Below are 25013 nucleotides of genomic sequence, written 5' to 3'. Positions count from 1 at the left end.
TAAACTATTTTTTCAGCCACATGAAATCATATAAATCTGAGCAAAATTTCTCAGAACACAATGATGGGTTCTTGTTTTGGGGTGATAGGAAATATTTAAAGTAGGGAGTACATGAGTTTGGATGAGAAAACAATTAAGTCACATAATTAATTATAATTAATTTTATAACATATGTATCATAGAAAGTGAAACCTCTCAATAAAGGGCAACCATGAAACCAGACATTTTGTCTCTCTTAATTGATGTGCTCCTTATTCAGAGGTAAATGAGTAATTTAAGGGACACAGATCAGGACATCCATCCCTTAAATAGAGGCACCCCTTATTCAAAGTGTCCCTTAAACAGACAGAAGTTTGATTCTATACACTGAGTATTATTCTAAAAAAAGGGGGATCTTAATCTTCTTGGCACAAGGGTTCCGTGAACAAAATAGGAACCTTTGAAATAGACATTAAAAAAAAAAAAAAAGAGTGATTTACCTTTAATTTATTGATCATAGCTTCTTCAGCATCCATTGACATTGACTGACTATAAATCAAGCGTTTGGCTAGCATCTTAGCATAGAACTATGAGTTGTTAGGAAAAAAATAAATTCAATAAATTAGAAATCATAATGCTGGTTATCAAACTATTACAATATAGTAAACAATGTATCATGTTTGTTGTCATGATTATGCAAGATAAAGTACATGCAACTGATCACAATCACAACAGACCAGTTATAAATCAAATAAGTTCCAATTTATAACAAAATATAATTCTATTTTTCATTCTATTTTTTGTTTTTTTCTAAATGCTTCATTACTTTGCATCACTGATATTCCATCTTTTTACAATGCTGCTGCACCTACAATAAACTTCATTTCCAACAAACCTTAAATTCTTGTACCCCCTAGTGTACATTACATTATTGCAAACCTCCCTTTGGATAATAAATCTTTCTGGAATCAATAACCTGCTCAGAGAATATATTTTTACAGCTTGCAAACTTCAATGATCACACGCCTAGTAGAAAACCCACTGTTTTAGATCAAAATCATTGTTAGTTTATGTAAAACAGTGGTTTTTTAAGAGTAATGTTTGTGAAGCACATAAAAATACAGTAACAGAATGGAAAGGGAAAAACAAAAAATCAGAAAATCAAAAACACATTATATCATTGTATATTAAGGAACTTTTCAGTTAGCCATGGCAGTCATCAACTTGACAGGACAAAGAAACAGTGAAACTAAAGAGGTGTAGCACATTTTATTTTCAACCATACAATTACTGTGACATGGAATTATTGTTCCAGTGTGTTTTAACAACTTTTTGGCATTTTAGGAAACATTTAAAAACACTTTTATGCAAATTCTGTACTACCGATTATGCTTAAGAATAACCTTCTAGAAAATGTAAATTCAAATCACAGTCCAACTGTAAAATTTAGCTTTTAAACTTGATTCTTTCATGAACTGCATTTTTTGGTTTTGGGATGTTCTAATTTTAACAAAACATATTATTACAAAAATTATGTAAAAATTCATAATTTTTTATCATTTCTCTGTAAACTTTGCCACATTAACAAGAAACTAGGTGAGTTTGGCGACAACTGTGATTTGGGGGATGCTATTGTGCACAGAGGAATTTGTGGAAAGATTGGTGAGATGTCATTGATGCGATAAAATGTGTCAAATACCCGAAATTTCAGGAAAGGACGCATAAAAATTTGGTTCACGCATCCTTTGGGATGCATTGTTTCCTAGTTCCATGATGAAAAAAGTTGAAGAGAAGAAAACCTCCCCAACATTTTTTCCTTTTCTTTCTTCTTTTCAGTGTTATCACGATTGCGCGCGACCTTGAAAAAGTGGTTTTACAACTTTGTATACTCTATTGTATTGAGTACACGTGGGTTATTGGAGATATTTAGTTTCCAATGAGGGGCCGTGTACAGAATTTTCAAAGAGAATTTCGGAGTTTTTTTACTCCCCTACGGATTTTACCCCCTCCGGTTACATATCGGAAATTACGGTACTTTCGCGGCTATCTGCCGACATTCAAAGACAGCGTAAATTCGCCTTGTTCTTACAAGATTGTGAATGCACATTGTTGAAAAATCATTAAGGATTGGAAACGCCCGTTCAAAGTGGGCAACATTTTCCGAGATCGTTAAAAAAAACGAATCTGTAAAAACTCTACCTTGAATATTCAGTTTTTTCATCTAGCTGCTATGTGGTAGTCGCCGTTTTGCATCGCAAAAATCGCTAGTGCTTACGCAGAATCGGCATTAGGAGGGGCAGAACACTTGTGGATCATTAACGCTCAAAAAGAATTTTAAATTAACATAGTATAAAAGACTTTTGTCCAATATAATATTGGATAATATTTTTGTATAAAGTTTAAAAAAAATTTTATACAAAAATATTTTTCATTTTCTTGGGGCAGGGGGCACCCCATAACCCCCCCCCCCCGATGTTTGGAACCAGTGATTGGTAATCTGTTAAAAATACGATTTTCTAAGGTTTCCAATTTTGAGTTGGCTATTCCTTTGAAAAAAACTCTGGTCGCCATAAAAATCACAGACCTACAACACAAATATGTATACATTAAATTTCAAATCCATGGAAAACCAATTTGGACGATAGATTCAGGGCCGCAACTAGGGGGGGGGGGGTGAGAGAGCAGCGAGTCTAGTCCCCCCCCCCCCCCGGGCTCTGGACGAGAGGGGGTGCCGAATTCATTCTTTAATAACTGCTGCTTTTACATTACACTGGGTTCCAAAATGTCTGCTTACCCCATTTGAGAAAGTATGGCACCACCTACTGAACACAAAACACACTGAATGCTGAGCACACAAACGCACTTGAGTTTCACCAACACAAATCTGACATAGCTTCCATATTCAGCTGTGAAAATATGTGGCAGTTAAATGGTGACAGATCAGAGTGGTGGACCAACAGGTAGGGAAAATAAAATCATTGGGCTCTCTGTTTAGCATGTATTGTCAAATTGCTGCTAGTGAATACGTTCTGTAAAATAAGTCTATGTTGTCCTTCAAATTGCTTCGTGCTTTGCCATCTCAAGTGCTTGTGAGAGACATCATCCAGACAAATTTACATGTCATATAAAAAGTCCAAAGTCTAGCATCTTCACGAAGTGACTGGCCATTTTGTGCATTTGCCCGGACCTCAGACACTGGAAGCATTGCAAAGTGAATGACCAGTTGCTGGCCATTTCGCAGAGGCAGTAGATATATTTTGTTAGAGACCACAACATAAGTAATGAATAGATTGTTAATTATGTCATTCTGATTAACCATCATCAGAAAAATGTTGCTCTTTCAGCAATGTTGACGGTTTCCCTTTGATAGGGTTTGCCAAAAGCTAAAACTTTAAATGTTTTTCTATACTCCTCCTTTTAGTTATGATGGAGATGTCCAAACTGCCACTGTTTTTTATTTTTGCACAAAAGTGTGATCAAAATCTTCATTCTCATAAAAATTTTATGTTTTATAAGGCTACAAACAAACAAAAGATAAACCTTTTGAAAGACGTCTTTGTCATCAATGTATTTGAACACAGTTATTGACTGCGAAAGACGATCTTCAACTTCCGATTCCGAAATTCCTTTGGCACTTTTCTTGAGCAAGGAATCACAGTACTTTGCAAGCTATAAAGAAAACTGTTATTTAATCACACCATAACAAAATTAAAAGCAATGTCCATTCTACACGGATTTAGAATTAAGGATTCATTTAAGAATTTTTATCTGTTTTAAATTTGGTACATTAAGAAAAAAAGTTTGATACTGATGAAATTGTGAAAGGCAAAAATTCAGATAAACATACAGAACATTGAATTTCATACACTATGAAAATTCTATCTAACAGGAAACTCTGTGTAACAGACTGATTTTCTGGAACAAATTTTTGCTAAACTCAAAAGGTTAAATTTTTTACACAGCAGAGACTCCAGCTAATTTGACACATGACACATATTTTGGACTAGGGAGTGCCAGATTACTGGAAAAAGTTGATTGAAAAGATAAAACTTATTTAAATAACAAACTTCTGCACACACATAGACATGCAGTGATGTGTTTTTCTCTTCTATGTTTGAAGAAAACCTGCCTGAAAATGCCAGATTACTAGACAGGCAGAACTAGCACAAAGACGGATTATCAAGAGTCTACTCTGCAGCGGTTCTCAATATTTTTTGACCCACTGAGCCATTTCTGGTGTATAATTTGTATGACGGAGCCCCGTAGGCCTATTTTTTATTTATTCATCAAATTTACTGACATTTTCATTATTCAAAAATATTAATAATTATTTTTTTGAAATTTACTGTTTTTTTTATATTTTCCTCAAGCACCAGTTGAGAAACACTGGTCTACCATATTCAATTTAATCTAAAATTTAGATGTTTAAAGAACAAAACAGAATTAGAAGAATGAATTAGTATAAAAATAGGCTTACAATAAAATAAATAATCATTTGCATACAAGGATCCACTATTGTATAAAATTTGTTCATGCCTTTTGATATATTTTCACATTCATTATACTAACTTTACACTTTTTCTTGATGAAAAAGTTTATACAGTTGAAGCTAGTCAATTCAAAGTCCAAAGTGACAGGAAAAAAGTTTGAATTATCCAATTAATCTATCCTGGATCAATTATTAAAATTTTATCAGTTGTGAAAAACTGTTTCCCAAATATTAATAATTTATTAGTATAATATAATTGATCTTTGCTGCTACATTATTCCACTGTTCTGGAATCATTGCAGAATTTTTTACCATGTTCAAAGCCTGATTTATGGAAACCATTCATGATTATCCATTATGAAACTGCTCCCAAATTTTGCTTATTCTTAGGCTATCAAAAATATATACTTTCATTAATGTAATACAAAATTTGTATTTTCTGATAATTTCCATACTCTTAATGCTGATAAAAAGATTCAGATTTTGAATGGAAACCATGATGAAACATTTTGATTATAAGTTGAAAAACAATCTCTCTCGGAAGTAAGTGGTACACGTTCTCGATGCACCCTAGCTGAACAATGTTGAAATGGGCATTAAATTATCAACAACAAAAAGGTTGAGAAAAACAATTATTTTCAATCTTTTATTTGTCTTTAAAAATTTGTTTTTTAATAACTTGATCAAGAGAAGTAAAGTCTAACTTTTTTGTAGAATTTTTCTAAACTAAATTTGCTTATACAAAAATCATTATTTCTTCCTCCAACTTTGAGTTATCCAAAAAAGTCGAACTAAACACACACACACACACACACACACACAAGAGATTTTAACATTAAATTATATAAATCGCAAGGGGAGTTCATAAAAAAAGTTCGAATTATTCAAAGTTCAAATTAACAAAGTGTTCTATTGTAACATAAAAGTATGAACAGGTACAATAAACTATTCATCTTGATTCAATAGTACAAATATAAATAAGCATACCAACTCTGGTGATCGGCACATCAATTTCGGATTTTCTTTGTTATTTATAACAGAAATACAAGCCTGCAAAAGATTTCAATCTCAATAATAGCTATACAGAAATTAGAGTCCTTTGCAATAAACTAGAAAATTTTCATACTATAAAAAAGTAGCATATATTGTGCAAAAATGTAATAATAAAAATTTAATGTAATTGTAATGAACTAGAAAATCACTCATAATAAACTCAGTCAATTGAAAAGAATACCAAAGACTAGAACCCTAATAGAATTTTCATTGTTTTATTTTTTCCCCAACTCATACTTTTTAACTAGATCATGATCTAGCATGGTTTTATAATTTGATTCAAATTATCTTTTATAGGCTATTTTATATTTCAGTATGACACATGTGGGAAATACTTTCAATTTTCATACTTCATTAACTTTTTCAGCATTTCTCATGCACTTCATAAGTAACACTAGAAAATTCATTAATAATCATTCATTCAAGTAATTGCCATTTAACCTTTAAATGCATGGCTTTGCATTTAAGGGAATGAAGTTTGTGCAATCAGATTTTTTTAAACTATAGTTTCAATTGCAAAGAAGGTAGTTATTTATATGGAAAGTAATATTACTTCAATACCAGGGGGGGTCTGTCTAGACTTGTGTAGGGTCTCATTTTTGTAAAAAATTATCCTTATTTTTTTGAAAAGGAGTCATTAATTCTTGATGATTCAGACATTTTAATCAACATATTTTATTAATTCAACATGAAAAACTCAAAACTATATTTTACTAATAGTGGGAAATGATATTTTTTTATTTATAATCACTTGAACATTGAAACTGATTTTAAGCATTCTCATACTCCATAATTAAATTTTTACATAAAATTCTTCACTAAAAAGCATTTCAAATTATCAGAAAATTAATTAGTGAAATAACTTGTTTTCAATAAATTCCATACAAATTATTATTGACAGAAGTTTGTGGAACTGCAGCTCGTGGGCTTGTGGAGGAAGTGTTAGAGCTTGCTCTTTATCTCTTCCTTTCGATATATTATGTTTATAAAAAATATTTATATTTTTATACTTTGTGAAATTATAATTTTTATCAGATTAGCAGATAAATTAGTAATTATTTTATTTATTATTAGCTTGAGGGCGAAGCCTGCAAGCAAGATAAATTAGTAATTATGTTACACCAACTGTAACATTGTATTAATTAACAACATGCAAGAAATGTTACAGGAAATTACAAACCTTGTCTAATGCACCAATAAATTGTTGATCGCCACTAAAAACTTCTTTTATAAGAGTACAGTATTTTCCATGAACATGTAAAAGTGATTCAACAAATAACTGAGGAATCTAAAAATAATTATATAAATATAGATATTAAAAGCAGAAATTATCTTCTCAGATGCAATTACAAGCAACTGTAACCATTTAAATAAAAAAAAAATTGATGTTCTAAAAAAACAAATTAAACTGCTATGTATAACTTTTAGCCATACCAGTTGCAAAACATGGTAAAAAAAGACAAAAATGGGAGAAATTAATGCACTCAAATGAGAGGAGGTAAAACCATACAAAACACATTATGTTCAAACATGCTACGTTCAATAAACAAAGTGCATTTGAGCAAAAAAAAATTTCTTCTTTTTACCACCCCACAAAAGAACTAAACATGTTTGATGTTTCGACAGTTTTCAATATTAAGTCATTTCTATTGGATTAAATTGCAAATTTACATTCAGTGTTACATTTTTCATAAATTTCAATTTGATTGCAATGGTAGCAAATAGTTATAAATGTAGCAGTATATATATTGCTTATTTCTTTCCTCTATTTTTTTTTTTTTTTTCAAGAGAAGCAATGTAATTTGCTTGGTCAATAATAAAAGTAAATGCATCAAATTATTTTCTTTGATGTTTTTCTGTTCAGATAAGCATCTGGAAATGCAATATAACTTACGTTATCACCTCTCAAATTACTGATTGCTTCAAGACCAATTCTAGTTATGTGCTGTTGAATTTCACGGACCAAAGCATCGGCTCCTGCTGGAATAGACTTCAAAAGCAGAAACATATGTTGTAGATCTGAAATGGAAAGTTCATGACTATTTATAACATATATAAAGATTCTGAATTCTAATAACTATAAAAACATGGCATATATACAGAAAATTAAGCAATATATTTATCATGTAGAAATTAAGAAAAGGCATGTAAAATATGCAAAACATTTACTGTTTCAAAAATTCAATTTAGAATCTGATCAACCTGATCAGATTTACTTTAGTAATTATGTGGGAATCAACATTAATCCCCTCATTATTACTATTCACCTATTATTATTTAAAATAATAATTTTTCTTTTGCTTCATTTCAGACAGCCTATTATATGCTTTCACCCCAATTAAGATACACAAGAACTCTTTTTAGACTTCTTGGCTGTTTTATTAATATTTTTTTCCAGCTAATCATCAGTAGTAAATGCAATTTTTTATTTGATTAAGCATACTGATTTTTACTGCAGATTTAAGTTCTGAGCCTATCAAAAATTTCCACAGATATTTACTCATCATAGACTTACAACAAGAAGCCCTAGCGATTCAAGTTATTTGATCATCTCTGGGCTTAGCAGACACCCTTGTGAACATATATATATACAGATGAACAGATTTAATTTCTAGAAAGCCATTGAAAGATAAAATTATCTGTACTATTTTTTTTTTATGCAATCTTTTGAGACACCTTCCACAATGCTCATTTAGGAGAACCAGAAAAGTAAAAATCACTTGGAAACTAATTAATACTGTACAGTAGGGTGGAGCAAAAAAAGCAAAAAAAAAACACCCTCAAATTTTGATGTTTCTTGATGCATCAAATTGCTCTGTTTGGTGAAAAACACAGTGTAAAAAAATCTCAGCATAGTCACTCATCATCTTCAGATTGTACAGATGGCTTAAACCTTTATTTACTAATAGTACTTTAAAGCAGTAGTTCTCAACCTTTTTTTGTCCATGGCCCCCCTTTCAACCATTTCTCATTCCTGTGGGCCCCCCCCCCTTGCGAACATGAATAATTTTCTACTTCCCCCCCCCCCCTCTTTCCCCCCGTTTTCCCATTAGAAGGTAGTTATTCAAAAATTGTCTGAAGTATAAATATGTTTGAATTTAATTTGATTAATTTTTAATTTATGAGAATAAAAAAAAAGCAAAGTAAACATAACAGAATACAGTAAATAAAAAAGAATAAATTATTTGCAATCAATGTAAACTCTGCACTTGAAGACGGCATAATGTCATCAAGTTACTGTACTGAATAAAATTAGTATTATTTCCAAATTAGTTTTCTCCTTCTTTTTTTGGGTAAATGATTATGGTTTTATTGAGAAATGTCAGTTGTAGCTTCCAAAATATGCATTCTTATAAAGATAAACATTGCAAAAAGTGGTAGCAAGCAGTTTTATTAATTTTATTCTCTTCATGCGGATAAAAGTAGTAATGAGGGAGTAGCCACACAAATGAAACAATTGAAAAGTTCAACCTTTCACATCGTTTTCAACAATAATACATGTATCAAGGATATAGGTTCATGTTGTAGCCCTACTATGAATTTCAAAAAATGAACTAAAATACGTGTGAAAATTTTTTAAATATTTGTTTGAAATATTGATTCCAGAGAAATCATGTACGCAGTGACAAAACTGTTCGTGTGAATATAATAATGATTCATTATCAGGATTTCAAGCCCATCGGAAAATATAAATAATCAGATTTTCAAATAAGAAAATTATCAGTTTCAGTTTGTTCACTTCAATTTCGATATGGTGAAAATCTGATATTTCATTGGATGACAAGCTACCTTCAAGTGGCTTTTTGGTTCATATTGTTGCCGCTCTCTCGTAGGCGAACAAAGTAACATGCGAGTTGGCTTAAACACAACACAATATTTCACATAACAGTCCATACTATATTTAATATACAGGGTGCATAGGTAACCGGGAATATGGCGGCATTTTACTGGCGAACCATTGGTCCTAAAGGCATACTTCCAGTTGGAAAAAGTACACAAATAATGTGTAGTACTCAGCTAATTGATTCATGTTGCCAGGGTAACTGGCAACTCATAGTTATTAAAATAAAAATGTTAACTTTTTATGCTGACACCCTGTGCCCCAAAACCCAATTGAAAAGTTTTTCCCCTGTCTCCAACAAAAGCATTTAACATTTCTAAGTGCAATATTCACTGAGATGTTCGAAGAAAATCGGAAAAAAACAGCATTAAATGTGGGGAAACCATTTCACCCACATTTAATGCTGTTTTTTCCTAAATTTCTTCAGTTTTTCGAATTCGCATATCCGGTGAATATTGCACTTAGAAACGTGAAATTATTTTAGTTGGCATCAGGAAAGAGAGCAACAACTTCTTAATTGGGTTCTTTGGCACACGGGGATGGTATAAAAAGTTTTTTTATTTTTACTTTAATAACTACAACCCCTTACAACATGAATGACATGGACACATGATTTGGATACTTTTTCTAGTTGGGTATGTCTCTAAGAATAACGGCCCACCAGTAAAGTGCCATACGTCCTGTTACCCATGCAGCCTGCATATAAAAAAACAGTTTGAGACGAAATACAGTCGAGTCTCGTTTTAACAAATACCGTTATAACGGAAAAAAATATTGTTTTAACAAAAACTTTTCTAATCCCCCGGTTAAGTTTACATAGGAACAATATAAAAATCTAGAATTCCTTTGTAACGAAATTTTGTTATTACGAAGTGATTTCTCCGGTCTCTTGGAGTTCATTATAATGGGGTTTGACTGTATTCTCTCCAAAAAGAATCTAACATTTTTACACTAAAGTAATACAAGATATACAGGAACTGGATGTTGTGAAGATATTTATTATTTGAGATGTTAATTTTTTTTTTTAAGGAAGGAAAAACTCATCTCTGCTTCTACCGGGAGACGAACCCGGGTCCCTTGATTGCGGGACGAGTGCTTTGACCACTAAGCTATAGAGGAGATAGAGATTTTCCTTCGCTAGAGCGTATATATGCATCGAACGGAACCGTGCAATGGACGGTGAACCGATCAGCTAATAGCTTATGGACGACACGCCACCAGATGGCTATATATATGACATGAATGTCGCTCTCCACTTGTTAATACAAGATATACAGGAACTGGATGTTGTGAAGATATTTATTATTTGAGATGTTTTTTTTGATTTTTTTTAAATAAAAAAAACTTCGGTTAATGCTACTTGAATAGGGGAAAAATTGCGAAAAAGATATTCTATGCACACATTTTGTTTGAAAGTAATTTTTTTTAGTCAGAGTGACTTAAAAATATTTAATTTCACAAATTTCTTTGTGGCCCCCGTATCAGTAGCCGTGGCTCCCCTTTTGCGAGATTTTCATCCGTGGCGCCCCTGGAATATCCTAGGGCTCCCCTGGAGCCATATGGTCCCCGGTTGAGAACCAATGCTTTAAAGTACCACCAAATTTTTAACCCCTGTAATATCCCTTACATGCATTTTTGGGTGTTGGTATTTTGACGAATAAATGCTGTATAACTGCTTTACGATTACCACATCACAGAACAAGTTCGGGACTACTTGTTTGATTTAATATGCTATTTAAAAAAATTGTTTGTTGTTTTGCCCCTGTGAAAGCATTTACTGTGTCACACTTTTGTGTGATACAGTAAAACACTACTTTTTTACAAAATGTTCCCTTAATAAAACCAATTATGGCTTTCTTTGTGATGAAATAAATATTCATTATTATGCATTATTCAACAAATTTGAATGAGTATTTTTTTATTTTTATGTAAGCATAGTAGGGTGGAGCAAAATTTTTTTAAAAATTCATAATCCCTTGTTAATTAATATGCATAATATTAATTAATATGCATAATATTAATTAATATGCATAATATTAATTAATATGCATAATATTAATTAACAGTGTTGAGCCTGATTTTGTTCTCAAAGATATTTCAGTGATTTTAGGATGATTTTGGGGCACTGATTCCGAATCTGGCATTGGTTTTGTCAGATTGGCTTTAGTTTTTGAGATAACATGAAAATTAAATTTTGAATGGTTATACATAAACAGCATATGAATATCATTGTTAAGAGTAATCAGGGTTTAAACCATGGTTAAACCATGGTTTAAACCTTGGTTTTAACCAAATGGTTTTTTTCAAAAAATCAAATAAAAGTTGCCTAAATGTAATTTTTCTCCTTGAAAAATATCATATTGGTTCATTATTAGCCAAAATGTTTCATTTTTACCATATTTTATATCCTTGGGGTACATTCTGATGGTATATCTTTAAATGACATAAGATTTTATAAGTGGTTTTTTACAAAAAGTCTTATAAAAGTGGCCAGAATATATATAATTTTTTCATATGAAGTATCTTAGTTATTTAAAGTTATATACAAAAGCCAAAATTTCTCATTCTTACAACATTTTCTAACGTTTGGCTACATTCTGATGCTCTATCTTTAGCAAATTCATGAATAAGGATTGCATCACACATCTAAATGTAGTGGTGTATTATCTCACAGGGGTTTTTTTTCCCTTCACAAAGAAGCAGCAACAGTAGTGACACCATCATGCTAGGAGCAGGTTGTCCTATAATCCAATAAAGACACCAGCTGCCCTTAAAGGACAAAGACCAGTGTACTAGTAGTTACATTACCTCACATACATTTTCATTTTCTTTCCCATAAGAAGTAGCACATCTCCAACTGTATATCTCCCAGTTTTAATATTCAATAGGTTTTTTTTTTAAATATTTTCACACTGTTAAGCCCAGTTAATCAAGGTTCTACTGTATAGTAGTAACAGATTTATGAAAAATAATCAGCTATATACAGGGTGATTATAATTTAAGTTTTGATTCCAAAACTATACAATAAGTGCTGATCAGAATGACTTGAAAATTTGCATGGATACTCGTGAAGCAATGGAAGTTTCTTTAGCAAAAGGAAAAAAAGGTGTAAAATGTGCAAGTAGATGATGATGTACTTGGCCAGCAGAATAATCTATTTTGTGCAACCACATCATTTCAGCACTTCCACAGCATCAGTGTGTGGATAGAACTTCTATCAAGATGCACATTGCAATACCAGCAAAGCAGCTGCTGAAGACCCATTTTGACAGGATGCACCTTAACCCTTGCAACTTCTGGCTGTGGGGGGTACCTCAAAATGTTATAAATAGTGGTCAGATTGTAAACTTTGGTGAATTGCAATCTCCAGCACATTCCCTATATGTTAGAGGTTCCTCAGGAATATTAACGGGGGGGGGGGGGGCATTTGATTTAATAAAGCTGAATTGCAAGCACATCCACATCATGACCATGGCATACTCAGATTCTGTTGTTGAACAACAATTTTTGTGCTTTCAACCTCAGGTTGGACAACATATTTAACATTTCTTAAGTAAGTTGTAGTTATTTGTTCAATTACTTCGTTTTTTGTGATGTGTCCATGAATTATGAAATCGTGCAATGCTATAATTAAGGTATCATTTTGCCATGACTGGCTATCGTTTCCATTCTGCGAGCAAATTTCCCACATGTTGGATAATGTCATTAATTTTAAATTTTTAAGTATTTTTTCCCCTTTACCAAATAAAATTGCATTTTTCCAGGAATATTCATGCCAATTTTCAAGTCATTTTGACAATCGTTCTTTTTTTTTACAGTGTTTTGAAATCAGAACCTTAGTTATAATCACCCTGCATATCGTAAATCATTGCTAATTAATCTGTATTATTTATGCTTCATTAAATACATTATATTCACCTAATTTTTATTACTTTTTGCAAAATAGCTTCCTAATTAAGCATACTGAAAGTAACTGGAGAAAAACCTTTATATATTATATGATTAATAATAACATTGAAAGAATTTTCAAACACACAGTAATCCATTGAGTTAAGCAAAAAATAACTAAATTGCAAAAGTTGGTTTTTGTTAAAATGTAAGATATATTTCTAGATTAATTAGTATGGGAATAGTGTTAATTACATTAATAACCATTTTATTTTAGTTAATTATTAGAAGTCTGAATGATTTTTCAGAAATTTCATTGTTTTTAATGTTAATACTATTTAAAACAAAAAACCGGTTTAAACCAAAAAAACTGGTTTTTACCAACCCTGAAGAGTATGCACTATCTCAAAATAACATTTCCACAGGGGCAAAACAACAAACTGAATTTTGTTAATAAGCATATCTAAAAAAACTAGTGGTCCCAAACTTGTGCTATGATGTGGTAATCATAAAGCAGTTGAACAGCATTTATTCATCAAAACACCAATACCAAAAAATGCATGTAAGGGATGTTACGGGGGTTAACAATTTGGTGGTACTTTAAAGTGCTATCAGTAAATAAAGGTTTAAGCCTACAACCTGAAGATGATGAGTGACTATGCTGAGATTTTTTTACACTGTGTTTTTCACCAAACAGCAATTTATACATCAGGAAACATCAAAATTGAAGAAAAAAAATTTTTTTTTTACCTTTTCACTACATCCTACTGTACAATGACAACTTGGGTAACAAATATTTTGGCTAATAAAGATTTTTCTGATGGTTTTTCAGCCTCCACTAATGAATGTCACAGCTGCAATGCAAGCAGAATTTTCAAGCCAATCATCCTCAGAATTACTTTCACCCAAGCCTAATTAATTTTTGTGAACCTCTCAGAATCACTCTTTGTTGACTGCATTTCTATCACTGTGTATTAATAATGCCATAGTAAAATAAAAAATACCTACCTCTCCTGTTTTCCACTTGAACCATGTTTTTGCATTCACTATGCAGAAATTGTAAGTGATCAGCTACCATTCTTTGTTCACATTCTTGAGTGACTCTGGGATATGAGCTTGGGTGCAGATATTTTCTGCTTCTGAAATTTTCCTCATCTAGCCTTTGTAAAACCTTTATACAAAAATTACATAGAAAATTTATAAATTGACGGGGAACACTCCATGAATTTTCAATATAAGAATAATACAAATACAAATACAAATACAACGCCACAACAGGCAAAATTCCCCACGAGGTGGCTTCTAATGTGAACAAAAATGTTCAATGTCCGGTCACGAGACTGACAAGGTGATCATAAATCATTACAATATTGTGTGTGTGTGCACGTATTAATTATAATTACTTCAAGTATGGGAATCTCCGGATAATTCACTTTGTTAACCATTTTTATTTTTAATTTCTCTTACAGTTAATTTTTTGGCTACTTAATAATCATCTAAGGGTATTTTTCTAATTAATTTGTTGTCTTGTCTATGCCAATTGATTGGCCCCATACATCTTATCACTGTCATCAAATTATTCATCCTTATTTTGCTCATTCACATTCATTTTTGTTATTTTTTATATTCTTCTTTGGCTGCCCAAATAGTTGGAGATATGCTCTGTGAAGACATAAAATATCCTTTTTTTTCCTTCATTTATTTTTGTGAAAGATAGATAATACTCGGACCTGGATGTTGCAAATTCAATACAACTGAAGAAAAAAGGCAGATACAAATACAAAATCTGAAGCCACAAAAGGAAAATTACAGAAGTTACCTGGGAAATGGTTTTTAACCCCTAGGTATTTGCCACCAACATGATAGTGATTTGAGGTAAATACTCTACCACTACAACATCCCCCTCCCCCGTACAAACAAACCTGTCAGAAAATAGGGAAATAATGAGAAAAAAAATAGAACACATTCATATGTATGTGCACACCATCTATATGTCATTTTAAGAATTCCATCTTTAAAAAAAAATCAAATCATCAGAGGATGATTGAGCAGACTAGTACTGAGATTGAGAGCATTTTAAACTTTTGAGGGCATTGATGAGATATCTTACCTCCTTAACCCTTTCACTACCAATTTTAGAACCTGTATTGGACATACATGTCCCGGCGGGAGTGAAAGGGGGTTGAAGGCCTCTTATTGTAACAATCACAATTGATATTTTGTACAGTTGATTTCTCAATGAAATACTTTTCCCTATACTCCTTACTTTGCACATACTGAAAATCGGAAGAAAGCTCACTTAATTCAAAAAGATAAGGCATTTTAAAGAGAATTAGAGTGATTTTTGCTTGCAAACAAAGCAGCATTCCTATAAGATTGAAAAATTAACTCGGTTTTAAGTTGCTTTTTTCATGCTGTATTAGCTATACTTATTCTACATTATACTTTCAAAATTTCTATCTTTGAGATAAAGTAGAATTTTCTCAGAATACTTTAATTTATTCTAATGTATAAAGTCTGTCATTAATTCCTAGGTATTATTTATATCACTTACTTTTTCCATGTACTCAGAGCAGCCATATTCCTGCAGCAACTTATTGGCTTCATGTCGGTAATAATCTCCTGTATCTCTCAAGAAGGGCGTCTCAAATATTGTTTGGTATAACTAAGGAACACCAAAAATTTCACCTCAAAACACAGTAATGAAACAAAATAATAAAATAAAAAATATTGAATCACAACCTTTGAGGGCATTGAATGTTTTTGTAGTCTTAGATTTTACTTTTAGCCCAGTAAATTTAGGGCAAAAACAGGGTCGATATGACATAAATTCATAATTAGCTGAAATTTTCAGGATTAGCTCCTAGATAGGTGTAGAATAGATACCAAAAAGTTCCCTAATTTCTCATGTGCACTTCCATCCAAAATGGTGGATCAAAGATGGCTGCCAAGCATGTTTTGTCTTAAAGTGATATTTCCTCCCCATACCTCAGTCAAAACCCATCATTTTTCAATTCTGTGAAAACCTTTGTACTCTGCAAGAATGCCTGTTTTAATTTATACCTAGGTTCACCCAATAAAAAAATTATAAATGAGTTGAAAATTGATTTATTTGATGTCAAGAGGTGAAATTTTTCTGGTTATGAATTCGATGTTGATCTGTTTTCACCTCATAACTTTGAAACTACTGACAAATCGTAAAAAGTGATTCGAATGTTTTTGTAGTCTTAAGTGGGAGGACTGTTTTTTTTATAAAAACTTTGAAGATCTGTTGAAAAATGGTTGATATTTCTTTTTTATTAAAAGAGTCATTATGATCTCAAAGTTGAATTTTTCTTGTACAGTTAGATACTTGATAGGTAACTATGAATGTTTTTAAGTAATGCTTTCGAATGATAATTCTGACTCCATCGATAAATAGGACCGTAAATAGTACAGTAATCAAATCAAATTCTAAAAATATTCAAGCCTCCCTCCCGCATCCATTTAATGAGCCATTCGCAGTTTTACTTTTTTTAAAGCTTGTACTTAGACTTTCACCCCACAGAATTTCTACATAGGTTTCTACTTAATAAAAAATAGTTCTGGGTCATTCCACGTCAAATCACGCAGCAATAAAACCCATGGTCACAGATTTTGATAATTTTTTTTTATTTGTTGCTTTTACCGTCTTTATTCACCGTGTGAAATATTATTTGTACATCTCTAAAATTTTTTGAGAAAAAAAATGTTGAAATTTTTCCGAGGCTAAATTTTTAAGCGTCATTGTTTGAGAAAATAAATCATAACTTTTTCAATTTTCAATATAGTCAAGTGAAATTTTCACTAAAGTGTTCACAAAAACATACAGAATATGAATAAAAATAACTCATACACTTACATTTGAAATTTACATGCAAAAAAATTATGTAAACTTTGTTTTTGTGGAATTTTTCTAATGTATTTTTAAACCAGAGGCACAGCAGTTACCAAAACAACTTTTATTTTAAGATTTATATACGAAGTAAAAGACTGGAGAAAAAAAATAATGTTTTTTTTTAACATTAATATATTTATCCTGGCTCACAACACAAAATTCATCAAAATAAGACTTGATTGCTCCGATTTCAAATCATTCAACTAGATACTGAAATGCAACTCATCATCCCAGATTCAAATTATTGCTTCTACAATCCTTGTTGATCATGCAAAATTTCATTATTATTTATTAAATATTGGTTGGCCGAGGTCTATACAAGGGAATGCTGTGATGAAGTTAGACAGAGATGATTGATGTCACAAAGAAAATCGGAAATTGTTTCACAATCAATAAGGTTTGGGGGGAGGTTGTTCCAGTCGGTTATTGTTCGAGGAAAGAAACTAAATTTGAAACAATTTGTGGATGCAAAGATGGGTTTCAATTTTCATGAATGGTTAATTCTTTTTGAAAAGTATGAAGCCGGAGTTAGAAGGTTCGAGGTGTCGATATGAAAATGACCGTGGAGAATTTCATGCTGTACATGCTGTTCATGTACATATCTCAAAAACTTTTTGAGAAAAAAAGTTTTCTAGCACCATTAATGACGTCTCTAAGGCTAACCCATTCAAGCAATATTATTTATGAAAATACATCATAACTTTGCAGATTTTCAATACATTCAAAGGAGATTTTCACTAAAATGCTCACAAAAAAATACAGATTATGACTAGGAAAGAAAATTTAAACCTTAGAGCAAAAAAGTCATTTAAATTTAATTTTTTGATAAACACAATTTTTAAACACTTTTTTAGATGTACAGCATGAATTTTCAAATTTTTTTAAAAATTTAATCCTATTAATATATTAAGAAGACTATAGAAAAGGGGTTCTCAACCGGTGCTCTGCAGCGCCTTGACTTGAGGAAAATAATAGAAATCAGTAAATTTGATAAATAAATAAAAGCAGCCTACAGGTTCTGCCATAAAAATTATATACTGGATAAGGCTCTGTGAGTCAAAAAAGGTTGAGAACCGCTGCTATAGAAGAGTAAACCTTATTTTGACAGTTAATACATTTGAGTAACAAAACACAATTGTACTTTTATGACTACATTAATTATTTGTACATTTTGACTTAATATAATGATTCACATTTAATAAAGAGAGAAATTTATATTTATTTTTCATGTACGCTTACACATTTATTACAGTATTCACTTAATTAAGTTTCATGATTAGTTAATGTAATAATTCAAAAGCATTTAACAAATTTTAAAATTTTAGGATTAAATGAATTCATGAAATAATTAGAAATGTTGTAATGTGTCAAATCAGGGTTGGTGAAAAAAAATGTTTTTGGTTTAAATTTATACTTACAATGATTCATTTATTGTTGAATAAAATAATTTTTTAAATTAAACCTTCATGTTCAGATTCTAAGAAAAGTGTTCAAATTCCAAATAATTAAAAGAATAATTACTTTCAATTTTAATTGATCTATAAATATTTCTTATGACGCAACAAAGGCAAACGTTTTTTTGCAATCTGATATTATATTTTCGCATCAAAATTACTTTGATTTTCACAGCATATATTTAAATAAACATATATTTAATATATATGATAAATATGAAATGGTTATAATTGTGTGAAAAAAATTCTACATTATAATATTTTCAAAGGCTTTTAAGAACAAAAAATACAGGTAACAGAATAACATGCAACATGATATGGCCGTGTGGTGCGGAAGCCCCGGCACTATCCGCTGACTGACACTATCAACTAGAGTCGTTTTTATGAAAAAAATTAACATAAAAGAAAGAATGTGTCTGAAGTGAAATGAAGTGATGTATAATAGTCGGATCAGGTGAAAAGTCCATGGAGCTGAAGAGGATAGGGTGTTGACCGTTGGATGGGATAGGGTGTTGACTGTTGGATGAGAGAGCATGTTGAACGTCTGTGGTTTAGGCGTCTGTAAATAAATACAAATATAACGCCACAACAGGCAAAATGCCTAACAAGGTGGCTGAGAAAAAGATGCCCATAATAAATATGAATGTCATATATTTCAAAAATACAACAACCCAATTAAAAATGCAATTACAAACAATATATACACATGATGAAATATTATGCAATGCCCATAAGAATACTTATGGTTGTCTTATTCTAAGTATGGATAACTTCTTGATTTACCCCAACATGTTTATATTTCTTTTTAAACATGTCAATTGTGTTACAATTTACTACCTCTGGGGGTAAGCTATTCCATTTATTAACAACCCTATTAGAGAAAAATTTTCACCGACACCATAACCTCACATTGTCCCTTACCAATCTATACTGGTGTCCCCTTGTAAAAGCAGTCGATTGACGGTGTACTAATAATTTATGGTCCATCCTATTCATCCCGTTGAAAATTTTGAACACTTTGATCATATCTCCCCAACACCTGCGTTCATCCAATTTAAACATATTCAAAAAATGAAGTCTCTCTTCATAACTCAAGTCCCATGTGTCAATAAGGACATACGTAGCTCTTCTCTGCACCTCTTCAACCAAGTCAATGTCCCACTGTAGGTATGGTCTCCAAAACCTTGCAGCATACTCCAGTCCAGGACAAACTAAACCTTGGAAAAGTAGAAGAATGGCTTTAGGAGAATGCGAAGAGACCTTTTTGAAAATGAGACCCACCATTCTATTCATTTTTTACGAGAGAAAGGGCTAGAGAAAAGGGGTTTTTTAGACTAGAAAGGGCTCCACAAGTGAGAAAAGGGTGAGAACCGCTGTATTATACAAATCAACTGCTGCTTCAACTGTAAGTCTGTAAACTAAAAAGATAGATTCCATAGCAAAATTTTGTTAAATAAATGAGGACGTAAAATATTAGAATAAAATTGTTTTCATTGACTTAATTTATAATTTTTAAAATCAATATGATGAATGAAAACATTATTTTAACTGCTTCGATCACAAGCGATTGGCAAGAAATTCAGATGATCTCTGTTTGACGAATCAGCGTTATATACAATACAAGTTTTGATAACCTTGTTCTAACATAATGTCATGCTAGAAAAAGGAAAGAGGAAAGGTAAAAAAGGTAAAAAAAGAAATGAAACGAAAACAGTATATTACTATGCTCTCTCTCTCTCTTATCTGTAAGTATTACAGATAAGAGATAATAGGTATGAGGTATATTTTTATCTTTTCACCCTCATCTACCTGTTTCTTTCCCCTCTTATGTACATGTATACAGTAAAACCTATTTAACCTTAGAATAGAAACTTTTTACCTCCTCATCATGGAGATGAAAAGAACTACTTTTTTTCATAGGGTTCCAACAAAGTTTCAAGGTGATGAGGAGAGAAGAAAAAATATTAACATGCTTCAATTTATTTCACTGGGGTTTGGATGCAATATTCATAGCTGCCAAGTCTCCCGAATTTTTCGGGAATCTCCCGAATTTTAGCTTCATCGCTCGACCTCCCGAAAAGTTCTTAAATCTCCCGAATTTTTACGAAAAGCACAAAAATCCCTAATTGTCCCTAAAAATTACCTACTTCATTAAAAAAATCCCCGCTTATGAAAACAGTCCCTAAGGAATTTCTTGTGGGGCATGAAGCCCTTTTTTTTCCCTTTCGAAATGACGTCACACTTCGTAAATGGGGAAACTCCCTTTTTAAGGAAGTTTTACAAACCCTCTGATGGTAACAAGAAAGTTGTTTGTCTTATCGTGCAGGGAAATGGCTTAGCAGCCAATAGTCCTGGATAATAATCGAAGATTATAGTGACGCGCATATGGTCAAAATTTCTTTTGTTGAAGTTACGTACGTGCGATATAACAAAGCACGAATAGTGATAAGCAAAAACATATTTAATCAATTTTAAAGATACTTATTCCGATGAATTTCCTTTCGTCAAACGTTCCAGAAGAGGGCCGACTTTTCCTTTTTGTACAAGTTGTGTTACGGACATAAACATCGTGCATGGAAAGACTACCATCATCACTCGTGAAATTAAAAAAACATCAAGCAAGTGTCACAAAAAGTCAGTGTTCTTAAAAAATTGGCGCTTTTTTCCTTCATCTTCCGATGATTTTGGGGTCCTTTGCGCAGAATGTTTGTTCACAGCGTTTCTGATTGAACACAATATTTATTTTTACATCATTGAAGTTTTGGCCTCCAATTTCACTTGTTTTTTGTGTAGGAATTTTATTCCCAAGGGTTTAACTTCCATGTGTATAAAATCCCTATTTTAATTTCACTTCAGTTTTTGAGTAGGGATTTTATTCCCTACGCTTTAACTTTTATGTTTGGAAAATCCCTATTTTATTTGGAAAAATCCCTATTGTATTTATTAGGGAATGGTTTAAGCATAAAATACGGGTTTGTGCGAAAATCTCCCGAATTTTCATTTTCAAAAGTTGGCAGCTATGAATATTGCGTCCTTTATCATAAAGTGGTTAAAAAATCACCTCTAATGATCCTTTCTTTTTGTATTCTTCTACCTGTACAAATGAATGAATGACACCATGGAAGACTGCTTGATTTGGGCTGTCCCCAAGACGGTCACTAAATACAGACATAAAACATATAATGCATTACAAATATTATTTTAATAACAGTCTCCAAACTTTTTAAACATATGTGGTTTATTACTAAATTTTTAAATGCCTAATTCACAGTTTCCTGAACTTTTTGTTTTAGTCACCCGTTCAGAATTATTATTTTTTCATCACCTCCAACCCAAGATAACCCATAGGACCCTATAATACAGTTGTATATTCATAGCTTCTGCAGCTCCCCACCACCCGATTCATTTCATTTCCCACTTTGAGAAACACTAGCCTAAATTATTGGATGTTCGGGAAGTTCTGGTACACCACTAACTTTGCTGCTGACCAATAAATTGATTGCTGGATAGACCAGACTCTGATGATTTTTTTTACAATATCTAGAACAGATTTACATATTTTACATTTGATAGACAGGAAGAGTTTCATAAACTAAGATTATTTAACTTCTGTAAATTCAAGTCAAGATTTTCACCCTTCTTTCATTTTGCAAGTTGTTTCTCTCTTGTGCATTTTAGGATAAAATTTTCTTTCCACCACAATATAACAAAGATATAAATCTTTAAAACACTACCTTTTTATTCCTTCTAGCAGAAGATGAACCAAGTTTTCTCTCAGCTCTTCAATCATATTTGTACGCCATAAATTCAACCCCAACTGAGAAAAAATAATTAATATTGAAAAAATCTAGTTTATTTGACTAATGCGAAAACATTGAATGAAAAATAAAAACAAATCCCAATAAACAAAATGCAGTCGAACGCTAATTTAATGAATAACAAATTATTTGATTATTGAAAAATTATTTGTAAAAGCATGAATTATTTTTTTAATCAAGAAAAATCCTTATATCATGGTTGAGATCAACTCAAATGTACACATGAGCATCTAAAAAAAATTGTTAAAATGAGGAGTTTGTTATATTGGAATCCAACTGTACAAAAGCAATGCAATAAAATAAAACATAAAAAGTGTTTCACATACTTATATATATAAAATTGATTTTCTGTGTGTCTGTGTGTGTATTTTCTCTATACAAATCTACAATTTTAGATCGATCATCACCAAATTTTGCATATATACCAAATGGAACCCGACTTGAACGATAGGCTACTTTAAAAGTTTGTCAGAACAGAGCAGATGCCCCAAATGGGAAAAAACTGTAGGGCAACAATGGTTTTTGGGCCTCAACAATCACTTTCCGAACGTTTACTTTGGTTACCGTGATTCTCTAGCAATGCATTTCAGACGTGTATAGGCCTTTACAATGGTTTGTCGCTTCTTTAACGCTCTCAGTGTATGTATAATACTTTATGCCTTTATAATGGTTTGCCACTTTTTCAATCCTCCCAGTAATGAGAGCTTTTGAATAGACATCATCATCAGCATCACTTTGAGGGTCAGGCAAAGGATGATCCCCATAGAAGTCGGTGTTAAAATTGCTGATTTTACTGTAGAAATGTGGAAATTTAGTGGGGTTTTCCACATCAATAATTTTAAAAATTGTACTGAATTCTCGATTTTTGAAATATTGAGTTCACTTAGAGATACGAAGCCCAGAAAATTAAATATGGAGTAATTAGCTGGACCTACTTTTGAGTTAGATATCCAGGCAATAACATTGATTTCAACTTTTTATTTTCATCTTCTCAAGTACGAAGTGTACAACTCGGCAGCTGCACGCGTTGTTGTCTCGACGAGCTGGAACTGATGCACGTTTGTATCAGATTTCACAAAAATGATTCTCATTGTTATAATTGGTATAGATATTTAATCTAATTAAAAATTAAATTTATCCTTCTGATTATCCTGGAGTCGTTGATTCTTCCTTACAAATGGTAATATCAGCTAACTGTGAGTTGAGCATATAAGATTTATGAAGTGAATAGTGCTTTTAAGTGAAAGTGCTATTTAAAGCTGTGATGCAAATGGATTAAAATATCTCATTACCTTCTCATTAAAATTGATAAAAGACTCACTTCTCCAATTTCAAGTATTTGATCACTAGGTTCAACTCTCCCATAATGAAGATCTGCATCATTGAACTTCTGTTTCTTAATGTGCTGCCTGTTCAGATACCTAGCCAGAAATAGCATATTGTTCTTTATTAATTAACAATTATACAGCAAATCCATTGAATTGAATAAAGCAAATAGCTAGCTAAATTAGTGAAACTGTTTTGTTATCAGCAATTAATAAATGAAGAAACAAAATTTTTTTTGGAAAGCCGTGAATAATAATTGAATGAAAGTGTTTTTTTTATTAAGAAAAAGGTTTACAAATCGAGAGCTAAACTCTAAAAGCTTGTGAAAGAATTATTAGGTTCCAATAACTATTTTGAATTCAAAAGATGAAAAAAAAACTATTTTGGGAAATAAATTAGTGAAAAATATAAAGATTCCAACTCACATGTATAATTTGTTTAAATAATTAACACCTTGACTGTACTTCACCCAATGCTTGTAATATGAAACTAATAAGCCTTCTTGAGATGATGTTACTAGCTGCACACAAAGAATGATCACATTGAAATATTAAATCACATTCATTATAAATCTTGGTATCAGATCAAGTATCAATTACGATACAGTATTTGGTTGCAAACTGGGATTACAAAATTATAACATACTCAAATTAGCTTCAACAAACACACAAAGAATAAAAAAAAATTTGGGCTTGAAAGAATCTTGTTCAACTGTATTAAAATGGAGTGAAAAAAATTTTAGCACAACAGAAAAATAGGGGAATATGTAGGCAGGAATTGGTAATACATCTGTATCTCTCTAATTATCAAAAAAAACAATCGGCCCTCACTTTTGAAATGTGCTAATCCCTATATTCATACAGCTTTTAATGCATTTCAAAAGTTAAAACCACTTCAATCTGTATTATGTTTTACATACATTTATAAAAAGAATACAAAAGGAACAGATGAAGTGAGTTTTAAAATAACATGAAAATAAAAAACAAGAAATTTTTACCTGATGAAGCGATTTCACATGTTGGTCAAGGTAGGTTTTAGTTTCTTGATACAACTTGTCCCCAAGAGGTTCAGGGTAAGCCACACATAAAGCATACACATCAGTAATAATCAGTTAAAGATAATTATGGAATGTGTTGAATTAAATTAAGAAAAATTCAATCACACAACATGAAAAGCTTCAAAATTAATGGCATCTAATAAATAAGGAATAAAATTTTTCATTGATCAAAATCATCTTGATGTAGGAATT

General features: G+C 31.6%; 1 protein-coding gene across 1 annotated transcript in view; it reads right to left on the bottom strand.

Annotated features, from left to right (window-relative positions):
• Cul2 (cullin 2) overlaps window positions 1-25013 on the bottom strand; it is a 49512-nt gene that overhangs the window by 17418 nt on the left and 7081 nt on the right. Inside the window, exons 3-14 of the mRNA XM_089246737.1 lie at window positions 24762-24868; window positions 24190-24284; window positions 23760-23859; window positions 22355-22437; window positions 21682-21778; window positions 15805-15915; window positions 14259-14421; window positions 7416-7540; window positions 6702-6809; window positions 5456-5518; window positions 3520-3648; window positions 480-566 (exon numbers count right to left, since the gene is read on the bottom strand). Of these exons, the coding sequence (XP_089102863.1) occupies window positions 480-566; window positions 3520-3648; window positions 5456-5518; window positions 6702-6809; window positions 7416-7540; window positions 14259-14421; window positions 15805-15915; window positions 21682-21778; window positions 22355-22437; window positions 23760-23859; window positions 24190-24284; window positions 24762-24868 (1268 nt within the window). The remainder of the gene's footprint in view (window positions 1-479; window positions 567-3519; window positions 3649-5455; window positions 5519-6701; window positions 6810-7415; window positions 7541-14258; window positions 14422-15804; window positions 15916-21681; window positions 21779-22354; window positions 22438-23759; window positions 23860-24189; window positions 24285-24761; window positions 24869-25013) is intronic.

The sequence above is a fragment of the Pholcus phalangioides genome, unplaced genomic scaffold (assembly GCF_987345545.1).
Source record: "Pholcus phalangioides strain wild (caught in Gottingen) unplaced genomic scaffold, Ppha-v1.0 ptg000003l_1, whole genome shotgun sequence".
Lineage (NCBI taxonomy): Eukaryota > Metazoa > Arthropoda > Arachnida > Araneae > Pholcidae > Pholcus > Pholcus phalangioides.
Note: the sequence above shows the minus strand (reverse complement) of the source record. Positions and strands in the feature narration are given on the sequence as shown.